At 34.7% G+C, this 24,062-nt stretch overlaps 2 protein-coding genes across 8 annotated transcripts; one reads left to right on the top strand and one right to left on the bottom strand.

Annotated features, from left to right (window-relative positions):
• Positions 1 to 421: 421 nt before the first annotated feature.
• Positions 422 to 15,665, bottom strand: LOC110700153 (26S proteasome non-ATPase regulatory subunit 2 homolog A-like). The gene is made up of 25 exons (XM_021877657.1): positions 15,304 to 15,665; positions 15,066 to 15,166; positions 12,848 to 12,968; positions 12,691 to 12,750; positions 11,240 to 11,307; positions 9,356 to 9,398; positions 9,057 to 9,122; positions 8,909 to 8,947; positions 8,753 to 8,835; positions 8,313 to 8,427; positions 7,807 to 7,881; positions 7,134 to 7,292; positions 5,454 to 5,561; positions 5,269 to 5,373; positions 5,043 to 5,183; positions 4,858 to 4,962; positions 3,810 to 4,031; positions 3,166 to 3,279; positions 2,868 to 3,083; positions 2,309 to 2,368; positions 2,113 to 2,226; positions 1,941 to 2,026; positions 1,705 to 1,813; positions 1,042 to 1,220; positions 422 to 949 (listed from the first exon to the last, which is right to left on the bottom strand). Exons 1-25 carry the CDS (start codon positions 15,421 to 15,423, stop codon positions 874 to 876), a joined length of 2,685 nt encoding a protein of 894 aa, XP_021733349.1. The 5' UTR covers positions 15,424 to 15,665; the 3' UTR covers positions 422 to 873.
• Positions 15,666 to 16,847: 1,182 nt separating this feature from the next.
• Positions 16,848 to 23,694, top strand: LOC110700152 (protein NUCLEAR FUSION DEFECTIVE 6, chloroplastic/mitochondrial-like). Of its 7 annotated transcripts, none has more exons than XM_021877655.1 (4): positions 16,853 to 17,263; positions 17,434 to 17,555; positions 22,945 to 22,995; positions 23,407 to 23,694. In XM_021877655.1, the coding sequence occupies exons 1-3, from the start codon at positions 17,121 to 17,123 to the stop codon at positions 22,950 to 22,952; spliced, it is 273 nt and encodes a 90-aa protein (XP_021733347.1). In that variant the 5' UTR covers positions 16,853 to 17,120; the 3' UTR covers positions 22,953 to 22,995; positions 23,407 to 23,694. The 7 variants fall into 7 exon arrangements, 6 of the variants coding, with proteins under 6 accessions (XP_021733343.1, XP_021733347.1, XP_021733344.1 ...); XM_021877652.1 differs by lacking the exons at positions 22,945 to 22,995; positions 23,407 to 23,694 and adding exons at positions 18,845 to 18,900; positions 19,189 to 19,566 and having other exon boundaries at positions 16,854 to 17,263; XR_002507144.1 differs by lacking the exon at positions 22,945 to 22,995 and adding an exon at positions 22,526 to 22,597 and having other exon boundaries at positions 16,856 to 17,263.
• Positions 23,695 to 24,062: the final 368 nt, after the last annotated feature.

Here is a 24,062-nt window from a genome sequence, read left to right as displayed (position 1 = left end):
GAAAGAATACATTGAGCTGTAGCATTATATATTCTGAGTTTGTTCCAAGCACCTTCTATCGTTCAATTTCGAATACGACTCAAATTTAGGTTATATTTCCTCTTTTTCTTATTAATCGTATCATTTGGACTTTTAACAATTCACAAACCCCTCTTTGACTACCTTTTGTGTTTTATTCTTTAGGAAAATTTTATTTTAAGTGCCATCTTATTAAATCTATCCTGATTTATGCTTTATATGATGAAACTCCAAATAGTACAATTCAAAAAAAAAAAAAAAAGAAAAAGCGGACATATGATTCAAACTTAGGCCAGTTGTTCCAAGTGCTACACATTCTAGTTCAGGTCAGATCAACTTGCATCAAGTCAACCTACAGCTTCTATGAAAACTACACGGGTAAATTGTTTGAGCATTTAACATGTGCAATGGTAAAACAAATGGATGGATTGATTATCCTAAAAAAGTAAAGACATCTCAATAGACTAGCCACACCCTTTTATGTTTTAAAGGGAAATATCAAAAGAGCATAAAACAAGCATATGGAACGCGAAAAAACACAATATATTTCATTTCATAATTAAAGACTATCTACTTCTAATTTCTTCTACAAAAAACGTTCCAAGGCATGTCACAACATTACATCAATTGATCCTCATCAGCAGCTATGCTAAGTCTTAGCTACTGAATTTCTGGCTGGACAATCACATAGTAACAGCCTCGTCAGCAGTTCAAGGGCACCAGTAGCAGCTTGACGCCCATTTTCACCTCCAAAGAAAATCTTCCAGCCTCTACAACTAAACTAAACCCCACCTCTCCGAGGCAAAGCTTAATCGTGAATAGACTGATTACTCATGACTTTGCTGGCCTGACAAGTTAATGCTCCTCTCTGTATTCTGGGTTTTCCTTCAAGATGACAAAGCCTTCGAGTATGGATGATAAAGGAATATACCTAATAAAACGCCAACCAAAAAAAAAAAAGAAAAATAAGCACATGCAGAGTAAAAATAGATGGCCAAAGCATATATACATAAAATCTCTTACTTCTCCGTGGCAAGTTCTGCCCTGTCACCAGCAGAAAGAAGAACTGGGGTTGAATGAGTTTGGAAGCCAGTAATGGTCTTGGGCCGACCCGCCTGGCCAACAACATCAACTGCTTGACCAACCCGGACAGGTACTGAAAGGGGCTTAAGGTTTTCATCAACAGTCAATAACATTCTTGGCTGCAGAATCACAGACAAACAGATAAGTACACCACTCAAAAAAAAAAAAAAAAAAAGGCAGAGGCCGGAAAGAGTGGGACCAAACGAAAAAAAGAAATGCATCCTGATATTATGGCTTGTTTGGAAATTTAATTACTGAAGAAACATATGGATAAGTAAAACTAAAGAAAATAGTATTCAGAAAAGAAAAACTATAAAAATTACTGATTTTCACTCGTTTGATTGTTTAATGAGCAAAGGTCTGCAAAGCTTGAAGTAAAGTATTAGTAGGCTTTTGTTTGGTTATTTTAATGAAGAAAATTTTGAATTTAATACGATTACCACACAGTTTTTCCACTGTATTTGAAAGAAATAATATGGAAAACTAAATGGTGGAGTTGTAAATACAAGGTCTCCACATGTACATAGTTTTTTCACCCCTCAAACAAACATGGTAAAATTAAATTCAAAGATTTCTAAAGGAACGTGGATATAAATAACCAACCTGCATCGCAAGGACAAGAAAGTAAAGCATATAATGATATTTTCCCAAGATGATGGCCTTCATATCCAGACATGCATGAAGCGTTACTACTAAACCAGCAAGTGCCATCCTGTTAAAACAAAGTGACATTACATAATTACAACCAGCAATTAGAATGCAGGCAAAAGCTTTACCAAATCGGCAAAGCAAGCGTCTGTTGCTAGACCTGATTTCAAATATGAAAAACAGACACTTACGGGGATAACAAGAAGTGGTCAGAATGATATGGGTTGAGGGTCAAAAGACCTTTCCCCATATGTACAAGACCTTGAGCAATCCGAACCTGCATTAATCACAAAAAAGTTTTATCCAATCAGAACAGCAGCGACATAACTCTTGACACAGGGTAGACGTGCTAAGAGGCCTTACACAGAAGAGAGCACTGGCATCCTTGTAGTAATAGCTGGACAAACTTCTTAGCATCCCAGCAATTCGGGCATTATTGGTACCAGCACCTATCAATCCCAACGAAATAATGGCAGCCTGCATGGTGAAAATTAAATTAGACATGACAAGATGAGAAGTATACACTTGAAAAGAAACAGGAAACAAAATTTCCAATTACCATAGCTACATCTGAGTCAGAATCATGGCTCAGTCTACTTAAGGTATCCATAACATTTACCTGCAGCATAGGTAATTAAAAGATAAATCAGTAACATGAGCAAAAACTTTTCATATGTACTACAAAAAATGCTTGGGAAAAGATATTAAGTGCTAATAATGTGTTCTGATGGAAAAGAATCCCCAATTATTAGAATTAATAATTCCAAGGCTAATCTTCCTTCTATAATTATACATGTTTTCCCTCAACTCACACCAGTATAATCAATATCAAATCTTATTAAAATCTCGAGGTCTGTATTTCTTTGGTATTCCATCTTTCAGAAAATTACTACAGGTCCAATTTACCTTATGTAGACAAAATTCAAATGCAAGCAATGCATGCTTCAAATTTCATAAACATGTACAATATTCACTGTTAAAGAGCACATAAATAGTAAGGACATTTCAGATATTTAGGTAGACACCTAACACCTCAAGAGTTTGCTTATACTATAGGGATACTTCAGAATCTCACGACACAGAAACTTAATCAAAAATTCAAAACTAATAGAGCATACTTTAGGGTTCGATATGCATAAGAGACCAAGTGCCAATGGAACTGCACGACGGATATTCTGCTCTCCATACTGCAGCAGATGCTCTAGTGAACGAATTGCCATCTCAACACCCAATTCTTCTGCCATAGCTACCATGGCAATTCCCAGAACAGCTGGTCCCTGGTGCGTTTCACCTTTGTCAAGATGTTGTGCGCAGTGACCTAGCAGACTCTGGACCTGCACTAAGGAAAACAACAAAATTGAGAAAGCTATTTGACACATTACAACAGCTAATGGAAGCCATGTCTATAAACAGAACCTTAAGAACATTTCCAGTTCCAGCATAGGCACAAGAAAGAAGAGTCATATCACAATGTTTCCTGATCTTTTCATTGAAAGTCTTAGAGACCTCTGCTGTTGCTTCCACACTTTCCTGTATAGGAGATACAAAAGCAAATGATCAAACAGAGTCAACAATGTCATTAATGATATTCAGAACGGGTACAGAAACATAAACTTGGAATTATAGTCCGGATTGTGTGAAATTTTGTGGAACACGAGTCCTCAAGAAAATGTCAATTGTTACGAAGCAATAATCAAAGATATATGCTCTAACAGCTCATTTGGTACTGAATCATAAATCTTTGGATTACAGTCAGGAATTGGAGTGAAGTTTTTAGAAATATAAATCAATGACAATCATAAAGAACATCAACTTCTGAAGGGAGTAATATCTTTCTAAACTTATTTCTACTAGCTACTACCATTCATTACCTACCTGGGCTTTAAGATGCTATTATCTTTCCATGGGGTGTTGCATTTAAAGATTAAACACAAAATCACCTTAATTTGTAACCTTGTATCAAACCAGCCATAAGAGAATGTTTAAACTGGTGGGTATCTACTCAGTATAAGGGGTGAGGGGGACCAATTAAAATTATAATTGCACTAATTAAAAGTTACCTGCTTCCCTAAATACAAAAGACCAAGGCCCAAAGGTAGAAGCCTCGCAAGTGGCTCCCCTAAATCAGACTCACTCCTATCCATTAATGCAAATATAATTGCCTGTGCAACCTCTTCATTACAGGAACCAACAAAAACCAAACCAAGTGAAATTGCAGTGAAGGCGATAACATCAAGAGAAGCCTTTGTGTCCCCAAGAATTGGAGTCAACTTGTTGCGTATCTGCAGATGGCAACTATAACATCAGATATTTATTATTAAAGCATAGATAAAAGCACATCAATACATAGAAGGCACTATGACACACTAACAAATACAACTACAATATCACAACCAGACAGCATTACTGCCACAGCCTGTATCCTGTCAGACAGCCATAACGAGTTAGACAACTATGATGTCAGCACGTTCTTGGTAATGAGTTATTACAATTTTTGCCAGTCTACTCTTATTCTATTCTTTAGATTCGAATTTCCACATTTCTATTTCCCGCTTCAGTTCATGAACTGTAGGGTAAACTGGCCGCTGCTGTGAAATTCTGATAAGTATTGCTATATTGGAGTAGGCAATTCTCTTAGTCTAAGAATTATGCCCAAAAAAAAAAAAAAAAAAAAGAAAAAAAAAAGATGATTACATCCCAAGAAATGCATATTAGTAAACTGTGATAATCCATTGTTCCATATTCTTTGTCAGGTGCACATTGCTTACATGAATGACACCAGCGAACGAAATACATCACAAAGCAGGTACCTCTAGGTGCACACAAGGCACATTTTTTAAATACAAGCTTGTAACACCCAAAATTATAAGCACATTAGCAGGGATGGAAGGAACAAGTAGTTTTGCATTTTGTAATATGATCAACATTGATGCAATATGAGACTTTTCCATTTCTATTTTTTCATAGAAAGAAAATCTAATTCTGTTTGCAACACAGTAAGCCACTAAGACTCAGTACATGTCCTGAATCCATCAATTCAAAAACAACCTTTAGTCTTCTATTTCTTTCTCCGTGTTAATACAGCAGGTGAACGCACACAGAACATACCTGTTCATTCTGAGTGTTTGCATATGTAATGCCCAAACCCATGATGGCACCAATCCGAATAGCTGGGTCTTCTTTATCAACATAATCCCCCAAAAGCGCCAGAGCCTACAAGAAAAATGGATATCATAAAACAGCAGATACTTCAAAAGTTGCTCAAGTATAATGATGATTCTGCTTAAACATACTGGATCACAATCATTCTTTACACCACAGTTCACAATTCCAACACCAAGTAATGCACCCGCAATAACGTGATTGTCAGTACTGTGGAAGTACTTGTCTAGTTGTGCAAGTCCAGAATCAACATCCCAAAGCAAGATCATACCCTGCCATACAAGAATTTTTTAAATTAAAAAAAGAAAAATGGCAAAAAATGCATAAAGAAAGAGGAAAAAAAGGTAAAGCACATACCAAACTCGCAGCAGCACTAGTTTTCCCATGTTCTTTATTTTTAAATAGCCAATTCCCAGAAGAACCCCCGGTTGAGGAATCAGCAGGGCCAGTCATCAGTTTGTCCTGTAGCAACCACCAAAACATGCCTTAAGCACTATTTATAGGGCTTAAAGCTGTTCAGACCAAATAATGGAATACAATACCTGTCCAAAACCAGCATTTACAAAAGCATTCACAAATGTAGCTGCCAGATTTTGTCTAGCAGAGTCAACAGTTGCACCAGCACTAGCACGGCCATCAAGTAAATGAGCCTAACAGCCAAAAAATTGGATACAATCAGCATTTACTACAGTTAAGCAAATATTCAGAGAAATGTTAGAGCGACAAAATATGCATGTATAGATTTCCTAAGACATAGACAGGCACGCGCGCGCACACACACACACACACAATGCTATGATAGCACAATCAAAATACATATCAGAGAGCAGCACTGAACAGCATGAATAAAAGGACATGATATAATATCAACATATTTGTTCAAATAAAAAATTGGTTAAGAAAAGGGTAAGTGACAAATAAAATAACCTCAAACGACATATTAGTTACAGGAAAAAAAAAAAAGGGGGTAGATTACCACATTTTTCAGTGACATTGGTAAGAAAGACAATATGAGTTCCGGAAACATATATTGATGGTGACAATTAAGCCAAAACTGGGCCAGGTGTTGATTCAAGAGATTTGACAAAAAAAATTATTTTATATTTTAATAAAATTTAAAAAAAATAAAAAATAAATAAATAAAAATAAATGTAAAAAAAAAAAACCGTGTGTTCCCTTTTTTCCTGTTTTTTAGTAAAAAATTTATCACCCCACCCTTTTATGTCAATAAGCTCTTACATTAACCCCCTATTCCCCATTTTTGATTTATGGCTTCAATGATTGAAGAAGACATGAGGAATAAAAAACTTCGATGATTTCTAATTCACCATAAACAAAATTTCTAGCAGCCGATTGAGGACATTTTGGATCATTCAAGAATAAATTCAAAAAATAGCAACTATGGTATATTGATGAGTACAAACAGCTGATGTGATATAATAAAAGTAATTGCAATGCCATACGAGTGTAGTAGCCAATAGTACATGAAGTTTTTGTAAAATAAATAAAGGAATTAGAGAAAGCCACAACTGAAATAATGTATTACACTAAAATAGTGAATTGAATTCACATCATTATAACAACTAACAAGTGTGAAGCTGTTGTAAGAAATAATGTTAATTACTAAACAAAAAAGACAACTGACATATAACCTCACTTTTGGCCCATTTTGTGGCTTCCATCGCTAGTACTTTTTCTACCTATGTCACTCGAGCTTTATTTTATTACCAAATTGTCAAACTGAGAATTAATTTTCCCCAACTTGTCACATACCCTCATTATTTTTAAACAATTTGGTTAAAAGGAATCCTTCTAATTTACATCACAATATTTTTGTTTACTACATATAATATAATGCATTTAATCCTCTAACCAGAACCCTTTTACTTTATAAATAAGAAGCAGCAACCTAAAACGTACAAGTTATAAAAAACATAAGCACAAGACAGAAAGAGAATAATCCATATGACTAATTAATTAGTATAAGCTTTAAGGCTTTTGACCGCATTTTATGATTAATATTAACAAAGGAAATAAAAATGTGGGATCTTATTAGAATCGTCTCAATATAAATATTTAAAATTTCAACATTTCAAGTTTTCACTTTTTGTAATTAAAAATATAAATGGTCAAAGACGTGCATTTGCGACTGCAAAAGACAAAGCAGGAATGAATGGAGTGTATTGCATCAAATGGATGTAAAAGCACATATAAGATATTACCTTATATATATCCTCAGGTGATTTGGCTTCCATGACCTCTATATCACGAGCAAGGGTCAAATAACCTTCACTCAACTTAGAATTGTTGATTATATCTTGCATTTGCTCCCTTTCATCATCATCTGAAACCATGTCATCATCGAGCTCAAATAAGACACCCTGCATGATAAAAAGTTGCTCAGTAACAGAGAAAATATACAAGCCTGAAAGAGGCTCATAAGTATCCTCGCATCATAATCAACTAACTCCACATTAAACACCAATGACAGAAAGAACATAGGTGAGATGCAAACTGTACAAGACAAAATAAAATTGCTACACAATCACCGTACAACAGAATCAGGAAACAGAATCCAAAATTAAAACAACCCATAGAGCACATTCGTAGATGTCAAAAGGGCCAAAATAACCAAGACACAAAATTATTTTTATTAGCAATTAAACCAAATCAGTAACATATCCACTGATCTTATATATCTGATGTGTACAAAACTCAAGACATTCACATCAAATTAGAAGTGTGCAAGGAACAGAATCTGATAAGGACCTGAGCACAGATACAAGGCACTGGCAAAATAAGAGACTAATACTGGACTACTCTTTTGAGCGGTAATGCCTTCGACAGACAAAAGCCAATAGAGGCCTTCAAGATAATGGAGAATTCAACACTTACATGTCGTGCAAGGATGTAACAAAACTGCTTCTTCCGCAGGAGGTCCTCACAAGATGTGAAAATCTGCTTAACATACTGCAAGACAAAATGAACATAAGAGTCTATACACAGTCGAAGTGGGAACACAAATACGCCATCCAACCTTATACCAACTTTTAGGGTTAAAAACAGTCAAGACATAAAAGGCCCTATATAGATTTGATAGTTTGCTAGTCTGATTAATCAAAATTAACATTTCACCAGCAAACACAAGGACTGCTGAAAATAATGAGCACCCAATAATAAGTTGCACAATACTAAGTCCAAGCCATTTAATTAAGGCCCAAGTTTTTCCACTTATATCCACATTGATAAGAGTTAATTTGCAGTGTAAGAAATACTTTTTATTTAGGTTAATTGTAATTTTATGGGCAGTTTGGCATTAATCAATGATTTTTCTATTTCACGAAAAAAAAGGCAGGGGCAATAGAGAGTAATTTTTGAAATGATAGGAAAGGGAGGCAAACCTGCAAGTTGTCCAGGAATAATGAAACCTGGAGTGCAGAGGGATACTCTTCACATTTCATATATATAGAATGGGCAATATCAAGGACCAGCATATCATCAGGACTAGCAAGATATCTGCCAATGTAGCAACATAAATGTGAACAGCAGTAAATAAAATATGTATAAAAGCACGTCCACAGCACATACATAATCCAGGCAAAATTAATGGGCCAATGGAGCTGTGCAAGCAAAATCTAAGGACCAAGGTGATACATATACCGATACACTCAAATGGTAATTAAATAGCATTAAAACCACAGTTTAGACAACTCACATATTATGATTCTAGCCAACAAACAACATTTTGATCATTCATAGACGATATTGTAAGGAATATGATCAGACTCTCAAAACAAAAATCGTATGGAGACAACTAAAGAGGAAGGTGTAAATATATTACTTGGCTGCAGCAGTCAAATAAAGACACGTCCTTTTGTAATTTTTATCATCGACATGCTCTTGCAACAAATCAAGATCTTCCACCTAGACATTACAGAGGGACATTGTATTAATGTTTTCAAGCACAGCTTCAAATCCAAACAAGATAAACATGTACCTCCATGAGAAGATCAACTGCTTCAGGCTCAGCATTGTGCTGCAATACAATGAAGATTTATCATTAGTAAAAAAATGTTTAGAAAGGATTTCTGAAGAAAATGCCATAGCAAATTCAAATATACTTCTTCAAACATGCAGAAAAATACCTTCATGTGAAAAGCAATAATTTGTTGAACAAGATCCATGAGATCATCAATAGGGGCATCCTCATTCTGAAACCATTAACACATTAACATTAAGTTCACCAAGCTCACAAACACCAACAGGAAGCTCCTTAATTAAAAACCACATAACAAGGGCAGCTAGAAAATCCACAGAATGAACAGAATGATATCACACTAGCCAATAAGATGTATACTCCATTATGAATCAAAAATTCAAAAAAATTTATAATGCAAAGTATGAGATCACACCATCAGATAATTACTAAACCAAAGAAGCTTACCTGACGCTTTGTGTATTCTTGTGCAATCTCTCCAGCCAAATTTCTGCACACACAACACCAAGAACACAAAGAGATATTATTAAACAAAAGATCATAGAAGTATGAAGTAGACTGCAGATGACAAGGATTGCTCATTGTTAAGCAATGGTGAAGTGCAAAGAGTGATTAAGTTGGGACTGAACACTGAACAAAATTAACATTATTTGGAATATAATGTTTGCACTTGTCTCCAGTAATTACAAACTCTTCTTTGGCTTAAATGTTTCCAGGCAAAATACGATATTTAGAAATATTGTTTACCAAAAGCATGAAGCAGACCATAGATGACAAGTGTTTCTCATTGTTAAGCAGTTGAAAAATGCAAAGGGTGTGGGCCAGAGTGCTGAACCAATTGAACTTTGAGGGGTGAAGTCTTATGTTACAAAACGAGGATACGATATGGGTACGGATCCGAGTATCCAGTACGTCAATTCCAGAATTTTAGACACAGAAACCGCCTTCACTTGACATGGCACATAATGTAGATACAACAATAAAGATATAAAGAAACCCCCCCCCCACCCCCCCCCCCAAACCAAGCCCCATCACCCCTTAAATTGTACAAAACCCACAGCCCACCCCAACTAACCAATCCATAACATGTGAACCTTAAGAGAATAAAATAAACTTCAGGGTTACAACCCGCCCCAGTCCCCACCTTTTTTCCCCTATTTGCCTTGTTGTTCAAAAGAACTACAAATGACTTCTATGGAGTTGCTTCCACTCTAGGATGCTCAGACTCGGGTAAAGGTTTAAGTGTCAGACTCGGAAATTTATAAATTGAGGATACAGGACATGTTATTAAAGAGTCCAAATTTTAGATATGGACTTGTGGACTCGGTAATGTGTAAAAGCAAACTTAAGAATTTGTAGTTAAATTGTTTTTTTTTTTTTTTAAAAAAAAAAAAAAAAAAAAAAAAAAGAGTAATTAAGTTGTTACGTAATTACATCAGATAGTAAATAAAGTAGAAAAAGTCAAAGGAAAGCCTTTCCCAATTGTCATTTAATGTTGACAAAAGATTAATAATGTGAAGAGAACTATGTGAGGTATTCCACCTAACCCCACCCCGCATAAAAAATTGTGTTTCTTCCTCCACCTACCCCCACCCACGTAAAAAATAAAGAAAAATGTAAACGCGCACAATTGAAAATGGAGAAATATCAAAGAATTCATAATCCCATTGCCTGAATAAAAAAACCGACGTCTTCTTGGTGGTCATATATCCCTTCCGATCATAAGACCTAAGGTTTCGGCTCTTGTTTTGCTGAATCCGACATTCTATTTCATAGCTAGGGTTCATAACTACCGAGTCCCCTTTCTCTTCAAAGGGTTCGACCCGGACTTCATGTCCACACTTGTCATGTGTGTCATGTCGACACCAGTACAGAGGGGAGGTGGGCCAAGTCCAAGCATCACAGCTTACACTTATCCCCGATTTCCTTTCCTGCATTTTCGATCCATGTTTTTCGTAACAATGACATGAACTGTCCAAGCCGTATTTCATACCGGATTGTGATACAACCTAGGTATGGAGCTTTTTTTGCGGTGTTTGAAGACACAATATTTGAAATAAAACATTTGCACCTATCTCTAGTATTTACATTTTCTTCTTCGGCATGAAAGTTTCCAAGTCAAAATACAACATCAACCAATGTTATGTACGAAGAGTCAAGTACACCAACATAAAACACAAAATGTATGAAAATAATGCTATTACCAAAACATGAGCAGCAAACTTAACATCTCTAATAGTAAATGCTCAAAGATCATGAGCCCCTAGATAATCAGTCTAAGAGATGTATTTCTAGTTAACCAAATAAAAATATTAAAACAAAAGATGTTACCTCACATATTCATGACCCCATGAACCAATATCACCCTCAGATCCCAATAGCCTGTACTTCAAACTCTCCTGCAAGAATAAAAGAACAAATAAATCTCAACACTTTCAATTTAAGCTTACATTGCATCATTATCAGAAATCAAATAAGCTCTCTCGTTAAATACAAAGTCCATTTGCAAGCATGCTTTGAAAAAAGAAAAACCATTAAATAATAAACTACTAGTCAGATGGTGCCACGCCGCCACCTGTTTCTACATTATACTATTAAAAAGCATTGCATTCAGTACTACCTTGCCATATGGCATCCTACCCTATGACACACCCCATGGATAATTGAAAACCCAAATCAGCTTTTCCACCCAAGGGATTCCATGGCAAGGAAAGAAAGAAGGAGAAATCAATATTTTGACCTATGCTTTTGTAGTTCATAACTTTATGAATCAATCAGCAACCACTAACACCCTATTAAAAAGGCATAGCCTTAGTACAACCTTGACAAAAGGCATACATAACTTAAAATAGTTTTTCTGATTAACAATGATTTATACAGATTAGAACTGAACTTAACTGGTTAAAATAGAATTTTACTTATTCCTTTGTAATTTATTATTTTGAGTTATTGGCTTTTATTGATCTTAGACTATTTTTTTACTGATTTAAATTGATTTTTACTTATCAAAACTTATATAAACCAAATGAAACTGATTATAATAAACATTATCTTTTGATATAGAAAATACAGCCTAAGAGATTCCAAGCCAAGAGGATAACGAAGGGAAAATTAATGTTCTGACCAACACTTTTGTAGTTTGAAAGTTTATACATAAACCACTAATACAAAGGAAGAATGATAAGCTTCATTTTTATTTTATTTAAAAAGAAAAAGTATAATAAATCAAAACAGTCAAATAAATATTTCTCACTTCCAATGAGCCATATTACTTTCTGACTAATCCAAAAGAAGAGAATATAAGATATAGTATCGCTCAATTATTGAAATCTTTGCTTAATTGTATAATATATATATATATATATATATATATAAAGGGGTGCACACAAATTTAGGCAATTGGAGAGAGAGTGTTGATGTGTTAAGTGGGTGTAAGAAACAAAATGGAAAAAGTAATAGAAAGTAAGTGGAAAGGTGTAAATATTGTGAGGCAAGGAGGTAATGTAGTAAAAGGAATCTGCCAAAATAGAGTAGAACTTAAGTGTAAAGAACTTTCAGGAATAGGTAAAACCGTAAAACTTCTTAAATCAACATCTGTAAATTGGTTTTAATAAAGTGTGTGTGTGCTTACATATATCAATTAGAACAAAAGCCAAATTTACAGTATATGATCTCATGGATCAACATCCATGCATAATGGGACCTAAGACAAGTTTAGTAAGCCAAGAGCTTTCAAGTCCCTGCTTACAAAACACTAAGAAAAAAGATTAGAAACCACTCACCCGTTCACCCTCTGCTGACATGGTCAATGCCAAAACAGATAGTATATCAGCTAGAAATTCCTGCGTTCCATCAAAATAAATCAAAGTTATTCAATTTTAGAATGAAGGCTACATACAGGTAATAAGAAAGACCTACGAAGATTCAATAGGGCAGTACCTTCAATTCAGAACCACTCATTGTTTCATAAAATGCTTTCAAAGTCCCATAGTGTGGGCGGAGAAACTTCAAAGGCTTTGGGACAGAAGTCATAGAACTTGTCGCGGATCGAATCTCCTGCCTACAAAAGTGAAATTTCAGATAGATCAAATAACTTATCACAAAATTCTGTCAACATATGCTTCTTCCATTTTGCTTAGTGGCATCATACTCACTTTTTACATTATTTGTGTACTACACTATGATGTGATCACATAGGATCTAGTTATATTTGTCTCAATATAATTTAGTAATTTACTCGGTAATTAAAGATAGTAACTAGTAATACTTTAATGTTGGCAATGTTTAAGTTAATAAATTACCATTACAATAAAAAAACAAAGTTGAAACCTTGCAAAATTGGAAGCCATACATCATATGTTCAAAATATAGAACAAAGCATAACTCTAATTTAATCACATAACTAATAAAAATAACCTTACCATAGGTTAATTGTAAAACAATACTAAATATAGTGAATTCCCAACAATACAAAATTTAATGAATTCCCCAATCATCACCTGCTACAACATATTCACAGACTACCGCTTATCCTGGATAAAGATATTTCTTGTTCTCGGTTATTTTCAAAAGCATCTATCTAAAGAAGATGACTCTAAAATCGATTGGTGCTATATACTTCCTCCATTCTCCAACACTTTCATTTACAGAAAGTTGCTACAACATATTCACATAGAACCTCTTTTCTAGATGATGATATTATTGTTCCCAGCTACTTTCAGAACCTACAATTTTTAAGTGATATGAACGTTTCTCTTTTTATACATATAATACAACACTTCCTTGATAGGAAGTTTCAAACAATAACAACATTACTAAATTTGGGCATGGATTCCCTCTATTCTCTCCTCACACTTACACTTTGTTTGGATACAAAGAAATGGAAGGAAAAGAAGACAAGTGAAAGGAAGGGGAAGGAGAGGGAGAGATCCATTTTCCCTCTCTCTTTAATAAGCATAATCCCTCCAAATTTGGAGAGATTTGGAGGGAAAATGGAGTTCACCTCCCCCTCCCTTTCTTTTCCCTTCCCTTCCTCCTTTTTCCCTCCCCTTCCTTTCCTTCCTTCTTTGCTATCCAAACAAAGCGCTAGGGGGTGATCGGTATGAATATTGGAAACGAAATGGAAAGGAAACAAATAAAAGGGGGGAAAGATAACATTTAACCCTAAGCTTTTCATTTGTTTGATTAAACCACAGAGAGTAATCAGTTAACTTTCTTTCTTTTTGTTTGAGAAGGGTAGGGTAGTTGTTATCATAGGTTTTAGAGAGCTAACAAATAGGTGGAAATTGTGGAATCCATTACCCCTAATTGATGGTAATTGTAACTCAAGCTTTCTAACCAAACACTTGGAAACGGTAATGTATATTGAATCAGTTTCCAAGCAAAAAAAAAAACCTTACCAAGCATGCTATTAGTAGAGCTATGAATTTCAAATTCATTTCATATTGATTGATTGATTGATTTCATATTGAAATTAAAATAAAATTTTTTAATGACAATTTTTCATTATATCTACAATTCTAATAAATGGAGAACTATTAGATTTATAAGGAGTCTACCTTAAGAGAATCTAAGATAAAAAAAAATTATTAGAATTGATAAAGATGAACTCAGGGTCATCATAACATGGGTTCTTTTTGCCGTATGTTGCAATTAAAAGAGGGGAAGAAATGTATTAGATTTTAGCATCTAACTTTAACAGAAGTACAGTTCTTTATTTGATTTCCTTAATTCCTAATATGTTCAATTGGGACAGAGGTAGAAAAGACATGATTACATGACACCCAACAATAACCACTTTCTCCCACAATAATGCTTCTATGTCATCAATGACTGTAGTGTCGATGCATTACAAGGACAATTCAGTGCTGAAACTGTCCATCAAGACACCATCATTCCCACAAAATCAACCATTAACCTAATTCCTTCGGTTTCATTTCAACAAAAATTCCCTGTACATTCATATTACAATCTGTTTTCGCTGAAGCTACCTAATTTAATTAATTCAAAAGAAACCCGCGATCCATCCTTGAGCACAACACCTACTACAATGAAATCAATAATATCTTCAAAACATAGTTCTCCACTTCCATAGAATTCCACTAGTACCGACTACCAGAACCCGAAAACTACATAACAATTTGTAAAAGGAAGTTACCTCATACTCTCTAGAGCTACTCTTTGCAGCCCAGGATCGGGATCCTGAACTCGCTCGACGTATAATTCCAACTGCTGCTTCAAAGCCAAGTCCTCCTCCGACTACATTCAATAGCAACATCCAACAGCAACATCAAATAATTGCAACAAAAACAAATACCCAAAACAACTTGTCGATTAATTCAAACACCAAAAACACAAAATTAGAGCGAAATCAACAATTGAAGAAAGAAAATTACGAGATCTTCCTCCTTCTTGTCATCCTTCTTTTTGGGGTCCTTCGATGGAACCTTGGTTGAAGCTTCATTGCGATTGGCGCTAGGGTTGCCGGCTCCAGTATTGCTCGGCTCAGGGTCCATGATTGCGAGTGAAACCCTAGGAGAGAGAAAATTAGGGTTCGAATCGAATTGAAAAGATTGCGAGCGTAGGAAACTTGAGGAGTTTGAGTTCGATTAGATTCTCTCTTTAGACTTTATCGAGTTCAGAAGTCTGGGAGGAGAGAGAGAGAGTGTGTGTCGAGAAATTGGGAAAGAGGCGGAATTAATAGGTACGGAGTTCGGGTTTCTTTTTGCTCAAGCTGCTATAAAGTATAAACTGTAAATTTCAAGTCCTATCACTAGCAAGCACCAAATTTACACCTAGATATAAACGAAAGTGGCAACTTTTTAGAGGAGATCATTGGGCGGGCTGAGGTGGGTTCAGGGCCGACCGAGGCTGAAAAAATCAGCCCGTTTTTTGAGCCAGGTTGGACTAAGTTTCGGGCTGAAAATTATGTGCCCAAATTAGTCGGGCCGTGCGGGCTTTTCGGCGCGGGCAAAAAAAAATAACTAAAATTGCATAAAATCTCATTCCCAAGTCCTTCAGTAAAAAAAAATTAAAAAATCGGGCCGAGTCGGAAAATTCTGCCCAAAATTGAGTCGGGCCAGCGTATCGGGCTTACTTTGGTCAGGTCTACAACTTTGTAAATGTAGGTACATGCAAATTTTTGCCTACACCCCATGGCAGGGAACATTGCCTACACCCCCCAACCCTTCGCGCATGCCCAAGCCCCTCCTCTTTTCATCTATGAACTAGTTATTGGCTCGAGCAATGCCCCGAATCATTATAAATTTATGATCATATGAGTTTGATCAAACTTAAATTTAAAGGGGTTGATTTTCAACAATATTAATAGGTGAATGATTAAAAAATAACTTTTTTCTTAATTTTGCATCGATAGAATGAATCATACATCTTTGTTATTTTGATATCCATACTATTGATATTATATCTCGTACTCTATAACCACAATTTTATCATTAAATGCACATGTTTCTTTTTGAAAAGGACTTAAATGTTTTAATATAACATCATGAGTGATATTATGTAACTTGTAATGAAATTTCTTGAATAAACAACGCTATGAAAATGACCAAGTTGTTTACATATAATAGATATATAATTGTTTAAATTGAAAGGTTAAATATATGAAGTGTTCTTCCTGTAGAATAAATTTTATTAATTCTTATTGTTAATTATTGCTAAATAAAGGTATTTAATATTAGAGTGCTTCAATAGACACAATATATAATAATATAGCTTATATGAAAGGTTTTATGAGGCTTGCCATGTCATTACTTATGTGGCACGTTCCTAATTGTTTCTTATTTTTCAGGGTTAAGGTGGGTTGCAAACGTAAGTGAGCTTCATCAGCAAATAATGACTCTTACAACCTCCTGCGAAAGAAGATGTTTTTTGATAGAGCGTTTTGTTTATTTGGTTCTCGTGACATAGTGTTTTACTTGGTTGTTATGTGTTTATTATATTAGTTTGTGTTTAGATTATACCACAAATTTTCGTTATATGAGCCTTTTGTTAAAAAAAAAAAAAAAGTCAAAGTCACACATTGCGGAACGAAGAGGGGCTTGGTGATAGCATTGAACCAATCGAAGGGACCTTTGTGTAATTAATAAACGAATTAGGGTTTAAGTTGTATTCCAAATCTTTCGAAAATAAAACCTCTGTTGAACGAACAGAGAAACTGAAATACTCCCTCAAAACAAGAAGACAAGGCGAAATGGCCACCATTGCTGCCGCAAGATCCATTTTCCGATCAACCTCCGCCCGCAGCGCCGCCGCTAAGTTCGCTTCTGGCACCAAATCTGCTCGCTCTGCCTTTCGCTCCCCCGTCAATAACTCACTCTCTCAGCGCATCTTCAGGCATGTCTCATTTCTTCCAATTGAACAGAATATTTATCGTCAATATTTTTAAATCATAATCTGAAGGAATCGTTTTAGTGTTGTTTCGGAAATTTTGGTGCTTAAAATTTTGGATTTTTGTATCGTTTATTTGGGAGAACTATTAAAAAGCATTTGGTTGTTTCGTGTAGGTGCCCTGCTGAATTGAGCGTTTGTTTGGAGACAATGCAGCCGTTTCATACTGCAACTGCTTCGGCGTTGATGACTTCGATGCTTTCGATATCTCCCCGTTGCTATGGTTGGGTTCCTGATGGTAAGTTCGGTTGAATTTTATGTACATATTTCAATGGATTGTGTGCAGAATATTGGTTATGCAGTATATGGTATATTTGATGTGAATTAAGTGTATTTGATGAGTGATGGACTGTCAATCTGTGATTTAAGTGGGTTTGATTGCTATTATATTGATGTTCTCCGGAAATTATCTCTTTGAAATGAATTATGCTGTTACAGCAACCAATCAATAATATGTATGCTGTTGATTTGTCATTAGTATTAGCACTGCTCGTTATGCATTTAATTATGTATTTAGAAGTTTGGCCAAGTAATTGAGTTTTGGACATCAATTCAGGACATTATCGATAGGTAATGTTCTTTATTATGCTACATAGAATCATCTAGTGATGTGGATTTGTGTTTCAGTTTTATAGTTTTTATGTGTTTATGTGGTTGCAAGCTAGGGGTAAGTATATTTTTAGAATTTTCAGAGGATCTACACTGAACATTTGGAAGGTTCAGACACAGAAGTATCATTTAAAGAAAGTTGAAATAAATTACAATACTGAAAATCTTAAATTGTAAGTATAGTAAATATCAGTTTATATATATTTGGTTTACCATTTTGATATCAAGAATTCAAGAGTAGAAAATCTGAAAGTCATCTATAAATGCAGGCTTTTTGACGGAATTTAATCTATAGTATTCATAAGAGGACTAAGGTTTTAGGGTTGATATTTTGAAACTATATTTATTTGGAAGCCATTCATTTGTGGTAGGTCGCTGGCGAGAATTGCATGCCATATAGAGTACTAAGAGTAATGTTAGGAGGAGTTTGGAGTGGGGAGGTTGACAATTAAGGTTAATTCTCCCTTCATAAGGACTTTTAAATAGTTAGTCACTCATATTACATTATAAGACTATTGTTACTTATTACTCCCTAATAAAAGTGTTTCCTTCACTCATGTGATCTATGTTAGTAATCTTATTATCAGAATATGTGAAGTTGTTGACCAATATTCTGGTTTTCCTTGTAAATCTACCTATTTTAGTTGGCTAATCTGACATTGGTAGGTGCAACTAAGTTCACTTCAATAGTTATCACTCTCCTTTTCACTTGTTGTGTAAAACTTATATTTCATATTAGCTTAATATTTTCACAATTGCCTTTTGTAAGATTTTAGGTGATACTACCTTCCAAGTGAAAAGGTTTGGGAAAGTGTTTTTACATGTCCTTATGTGGTTATTCTCTTGACTTAAAAATTCTAAAGCATCAATCTCCACATAAGGCTTCCTAATGGATTCTTATCTTCTCTCTTGAATTAGGTATCTAACCCAAATTCTAGAGCCCTTGATGCCCTTTCCTTACCTTGGACCATCTGGTAAGTCAATAACCACCAAATGCTGAATTAAGTCATAAAAATTATCTCAGAAATCATTGTAGATCTACATATCCTCTCCGGAACTCCAAGTTCATTTTAAGTCTCTCAAATATGGCTTTCAGGACACGCTTTTGTCGTGTCACTTAATTCACATACCTTATACTTCCTACTTTTCAACCGACTTAGTTGATGAGGCCTCCTATGTTTCACCATTCTTGCTATTCTCTCAACATCACTCTGCGATTGTTTCTTTCCTCCTCAGAGAATTCCTTTTTCCTTATTTTGTAGGCTTTATCAAGACTAGATGAAGAGACAAAAGCAAAGGAGGATGCCTACAGTCTGCTATGTAGTCCACCTAAAATAACTATATAGTCTTATCTTTCAGTAGATCGATTATGTGCTGCTTCTTGTAAAAGCAGTGGTGTTGATCCATAGATTTCATCAAAGGATAATTATATATTCTTTTTTTTCCCTTTCCTTCATTGTTCCTTTGAAGGTCCATATGCCTGATGCAAGGATCGTTTTCCCTTTTGCGGTTTTGAATTCTCTAAATTGCTGTAGAGATTACGTTCATTTTTGGTAACATATGGTACCTTGAATTCTCTTTATTGATTTTCATCGTGATGCTCTCCACACTCAAGGAGTGTTTTGAAAGTGTTTTTCTTATCGATGCTGTTTCTAGCCTCTCTTAACTTTTACTCTGTACTATTTTTCATAGGCTTGTTGTGGCTGTAAGAATGCATAGCATTTGAAGAATTCCCAATACCTTAGTTTTTAAAAATTATGTGCTAGAAATGTTATCTTCTTGAAGTTTTTTTATTTTTATTTATTTATTTATTTTTCTAAATTGTTGTTTTCTTTTATCTTTAAATCTAGTATTCAATTATAACCACAGAAGGGTTTAGTGTGGCATCTAGCATTTTGTTGTAGCTTGGTTGTAATTGAAACGTATCCTTGTGATGCCAGTATAGCTGGTTTTCCTATGTCTCCATGTTTCCTTTTTATGCTTTATGTTACTCTTCTTGCATCTTCTATCCTAAGCTCTTCTACAATTGATGTGCTTTTAGGCTTTTTTGCGATCTGGTGGTTATCTCATTTAAGATCTTGTTTGTCTTATAGTTCGTTGAAATGTGATCTTGTAACATGATTAGAAAAATCAGATCTATATTAGACTAAGGATCTATTCTCCTCCCATTATTTTTGCTTATTTCAGCTCTATAAGGACTAATAAGTTAAGCTCAAATAAGATAAATAAAGGACTATAAAGGTCCAATAAGGTCTAGAAAGGCCTAGTAATAAGGTCTAGGAATATAAGATAAGAACAGGGCAAATAAGTTCATATAAGATAAGAGAGGTTAATGATAGTCCGACATGGTTCTTGAATGTAAATTGTTTTGATGTTCCTCCTAATGTGCAATAATAAAGCCTTCCTTTTCAATTTTTTTTTTTAAAAAAAGAAGATAAGATACGATCTTAACAAATATTAAATGTGTTGCTTGAAATAGTGGTAGTTTTATTTGATTGATTGTGTGCTATGTAGTGACATGTTTTTGGTGTAGTACACATGCCTCGGGAAATGTATGGACTTAACATTGTGAAGGTATTCCTATGTTAGGACTTAAAGATATTTGTTCAAGCTTCTAAGATCCTCATTAACTTCTAGGCAACCACATTTTTACGAGCTTTAAAAATAACAAATTGAAGGGTTTTTTTTTTTTCCTCTTATAGAGGAGTTTTCAATTTAAGTGATCATTTCAATTTGTCTAAAATGCCCTTACACAATACATGTATCCTTCTTCTATGTAATAAGCCAATGCTCTTATGTAATTTCATATTCTTTTCTTTACTTCCACAATAAGAACCCAACAACAATAGTAGCAACAAAGCCTTGGTCTCAAATGATGTGGGATAAGCTAACATGAATTGTCATAGGTAGTGAAAGAAAAGTGCCCAAGTGAAAGTGGATCTAAAGTGAGAAACATCATAGTGAGCAAAGGTGTAGAGTGAAAACCTAAAAGAGGATAGAACATTAAAGTCTGAGAAAGGTTTATGAAAGAGGGTTAAGAGCATCTCCAAGGGCTAAAATTAACTTGTCTTGCCACATAATATTTTAAGCTAATTTACTTGTTAGCTCATTTGTACTCTAATGGTTAGCTACTAGGTTTCTATATAGTTGTGTTCCATATGTCAATAAATAACTGGCTAGCATTCTCCATCCTTTTTGTCACCTATTAGCTTATGACTTTTATAAATTCAAAGCAAGTCCCTAGCTAAAAAAAGAGGAAAAACATACGAGTAAAAATAAAAATATTTTTAAAAAAGTCTTAACTCAGGATAATAAATATGAAAATGAGCTTAGGTAAAAGAAGAAAGTGTACACACACACACAACAATCCCATCACTACATTCTTCAATCTTCCGTACCTTACTTAAAAGAGCCTTACTTAATCTTTGTCTTACATGGACAACCAACCTTAGGTAATTCTCTTTCATCTTGTTTTAATAGATTTATTCCCTACTTTCTTCCTAATTATCTCATTCATTAACCGATCTTTTCTGGTATGACCCTACATTTAATGCAACATATGCATCTCCGCCACATTTATTTTATGAATGTGGCAATACAGCACAACCAACATTCTATATCATATAATAATGTAACATACATTGCATTCTGTGGGGCATGCTAGGATCACATAAAAACCCTGTGGCAATTTTCCACTTCAACCAACCTGCTTTTGTTTAATCTAAGATCTATAATTCAAAAGGATAAGGATTTGTATGGAGATGTTGCTCCATCGATTTGATATTTATGAGCTATTTAACATGATGTTCTGTCCTTGGTCTCTTTCTTTCTTGCAATTTGGTTCAAAACAATGATGTGTCTAAATGGTAATTGAAGTGTTGTGTACGTTTTTATACCCATGTTTGAACTTCCTATGTCTGACGCAACTAATTGATAAATGGTTCATTAAAGGAATAGTCCCAAAAACTTTCGACTATCTATACAAAAAAAAGTCCTTTGTCTAGAATTGTAATTCTATTAGCAAAGTCATTGCTTAAGTTGTCTTTTTTTTTTTTTTTTTTGTTGTTCGTTCATATAAATCCAATAATTGAAGAATTAGAGTAATATAATCATCAAGGGTTGTTAGAAAATCAATACAGGTTAGGTGGAGATAGCATATACACTATATCTTTAATTTCTATGGCGTTGGAACTCTTGGAAGTGTAGTAATTTCTTCCATCGTGAAGCAATTCCTTCTGGGTAGTTTGGATGGGAAAAAAGTAAATTCTTTACACACCTAGTCTTGCTGACATCTCTATTCTTCATTGTTCCTTCTTCACCACTTAGATGACCGATAACTCTCTACCCCATTGCCCATAAGGTCTTGGGATCAATTAATGTTTCACCTCTGCATGTATTGTTAGTCATTATTTGGTATTTAAGAATTTAATTTACAATTTCTGCTCCTATTATTTTCCTACTGTTTATGTAGATAGTCTTCACCTGTCTTGCAACATCTGCTGCTGAGTCATATTTGCATCTTGTATCAGCTTCTATTATTTACAAACTAAATTTAACATAAACATTGAGCAGGCTGACTGACTATGCGTGTTCAATCAGCTTGCAATGATGACGTGTGAAAATGCTCAGAAGATTCAACTGGAGTCTTGAACAGAATCGCCTTGTTACACTGTAACTGCTGATTTTTCATTTTTTTGTATCATACCTTCACCTCATCAATTAATGCAAGATGTACTGCAATATTTTTCATAATGTTTTAGTCAATAGATTTGTGGCATCATCAATATCATCATCATGTTGATATGCAGCCTTGACTTGTATGCTTTATTTTGTTTGATCAATGGGTTTTAGGCAAAAAAAAAATTCCGTATAAAAGTGGAGATCAGAGTAAGCTAGATGGGAATTAGTTGCTGAACATTTTGCTATTAAATATCATTGATAATAATTTTCCTATTATAATGTGATGTAAAGGTGTTAAATAAATTTCTAATGCATCCAATCTATTTGAGATGGTCCAGGTGCATAAGCTTGCTGTTTGAAAAAGTGAAAATTTCAGCAGTCATCTTGAAGTGAGTCTGTTTGTCTCTGTCTCTAGTTTACATTTAATTGGGTTGCTACCTTTGGTGTATGGCTGACCGTTAATATTGTGATTTCTAGGCATCCTTCGAAGGATTTGACATGTTATTATGCATAAAATGTCCATAATCTGCCCTCTTTTCCGTCTGCCACATTCCTCCAACCTAGTTATCATTATGAGGCTGCCTACCGTAATTAGTGTTTACTTGTTGCCTATTATTGTTTCACTGTCTTGTTATCCTATTCCCTTTCCCTTCCTTTTCTTTTACTTACGTATGAAAGTTGCTTCTAGTCTCATGTTAGAAATGTGGATTACCTTCCTTTTTTACTGCAATAATGGCATGAGATTGTTCAAAATTTGACATTACATTCTCATTCATTTGACAATATTATTCATTTTATAGGGCTGTAATTAATCATCTTTGAGCTGCTGGGGAGGTTTGCCGAGGAGATTAGTTTATAATTATAATATATTTTTCTAATAAGTCTCAATTTCAGTTTCAAGACATGGGGACTGATTGTGGTATGATATGTGTACTCTATGTTTTCTAGTGTATTGTCAATGAATTTTGTCGCATGCTGTGAACATGTAGCAAAATTTTCCGCTACCAACTTCATTGGCTGGTGTTTGCTTGAGTAATAGAACAGCTGCATCCAAGGCATATTGATTCAATCACCTTTTTTAGTATTGATATGCTTGCATTAACCTCCTATGATTTGGTTCTCCGTCATTAACTGGAATTTGTGTAGCAAAACCCTTAGCGGTCTTAGCCAACCATGTTTTCCTTTATACAAAGTACATGGTATGTTTCTACACATATTAGCAAATTATCCAAGGTCAGGCTCTGTGTAGGTTTTTTTTTTTTTTTTTTTTTTTGAGGAATCGCTCTATCATGTTTTGTTCATTTCTATTATTCTCCCATTTCATCGTATTGGGTCGGTAGTAAGACTTGTACCACCTGTTTTACAAGTAATATGCGAGTGAATTCCTATGGCTTCTTCTCGCCCTTCTCATTCCTTTGATAACTTTTGAATTATGCCTAAACACAGCTGTTGAGTT

The sequence above is a fragment of the Chenopodium quinoa genome, unplaced genomic scaffold (genome assembly GCF_001683475.1).
Source record: "Chenopodium quinoa cultivar QQ74 unplaced genomic scaffold, ASM168347v1, whole genome shotgun sequence".
NCBI lineage: Eukaryota > Viridiplantae > Streptophyta > Magnoliopsida > Caryophyllales > Amaranthaceae > Chenopodium > Chenopodium quinoa.
This window is presented reverse-complemented; position numbering and strand designations above follow the sequence as displayed.

Excerpts from the sequence above, each read along its gene's own strand:
- LOC110700153 (XM_021877657.1), bottom strand. The coding sequence starts at position 15,423 with ATGGACCCTGAGCCGAGCAATACTGGAGCCGGCAACCCTAGCGCCAAT. Across the intron at positions 15,167-15,303 it reads ACAAGAAGGAGGAAGATCTC|TCGGAGGAGGACTTGGCTTT; the intron begins GTAATTTTCTTT and ends TATTGAATGTAG. Across the intron at positions 8,836-8,908 it reads CAGTTGATCTTCTCATGGAG|GTGGAAGATCTTGATTTGTT; the intron begins GTACATGTTTAT and ends TGTAATGTCTAG.
- LOC110700152 (XM_021877650.1), top strand. The coding sequence starts at position 17,121 with ATGGCCACCATTGCTGCCGCAAGATCCATTTTCCGATCAACCTCCGCC. Across the intron at positions 17,264-17,433 it reads CTCTCTCAGCGCATCTTCAG|GTGCCCTGCTGAATTGAGCG; the intron begins GCATGTCTCATT and ends TGTTTCGTGTAG. Across the intron at positions 17,556-22,525 it reads CTATGGTTGGGTTCCTGATG|CTTGCAATGATGACGTGTGA; the intron begins GTAAGTTCGGTT and ends GTGTTCAATCAG.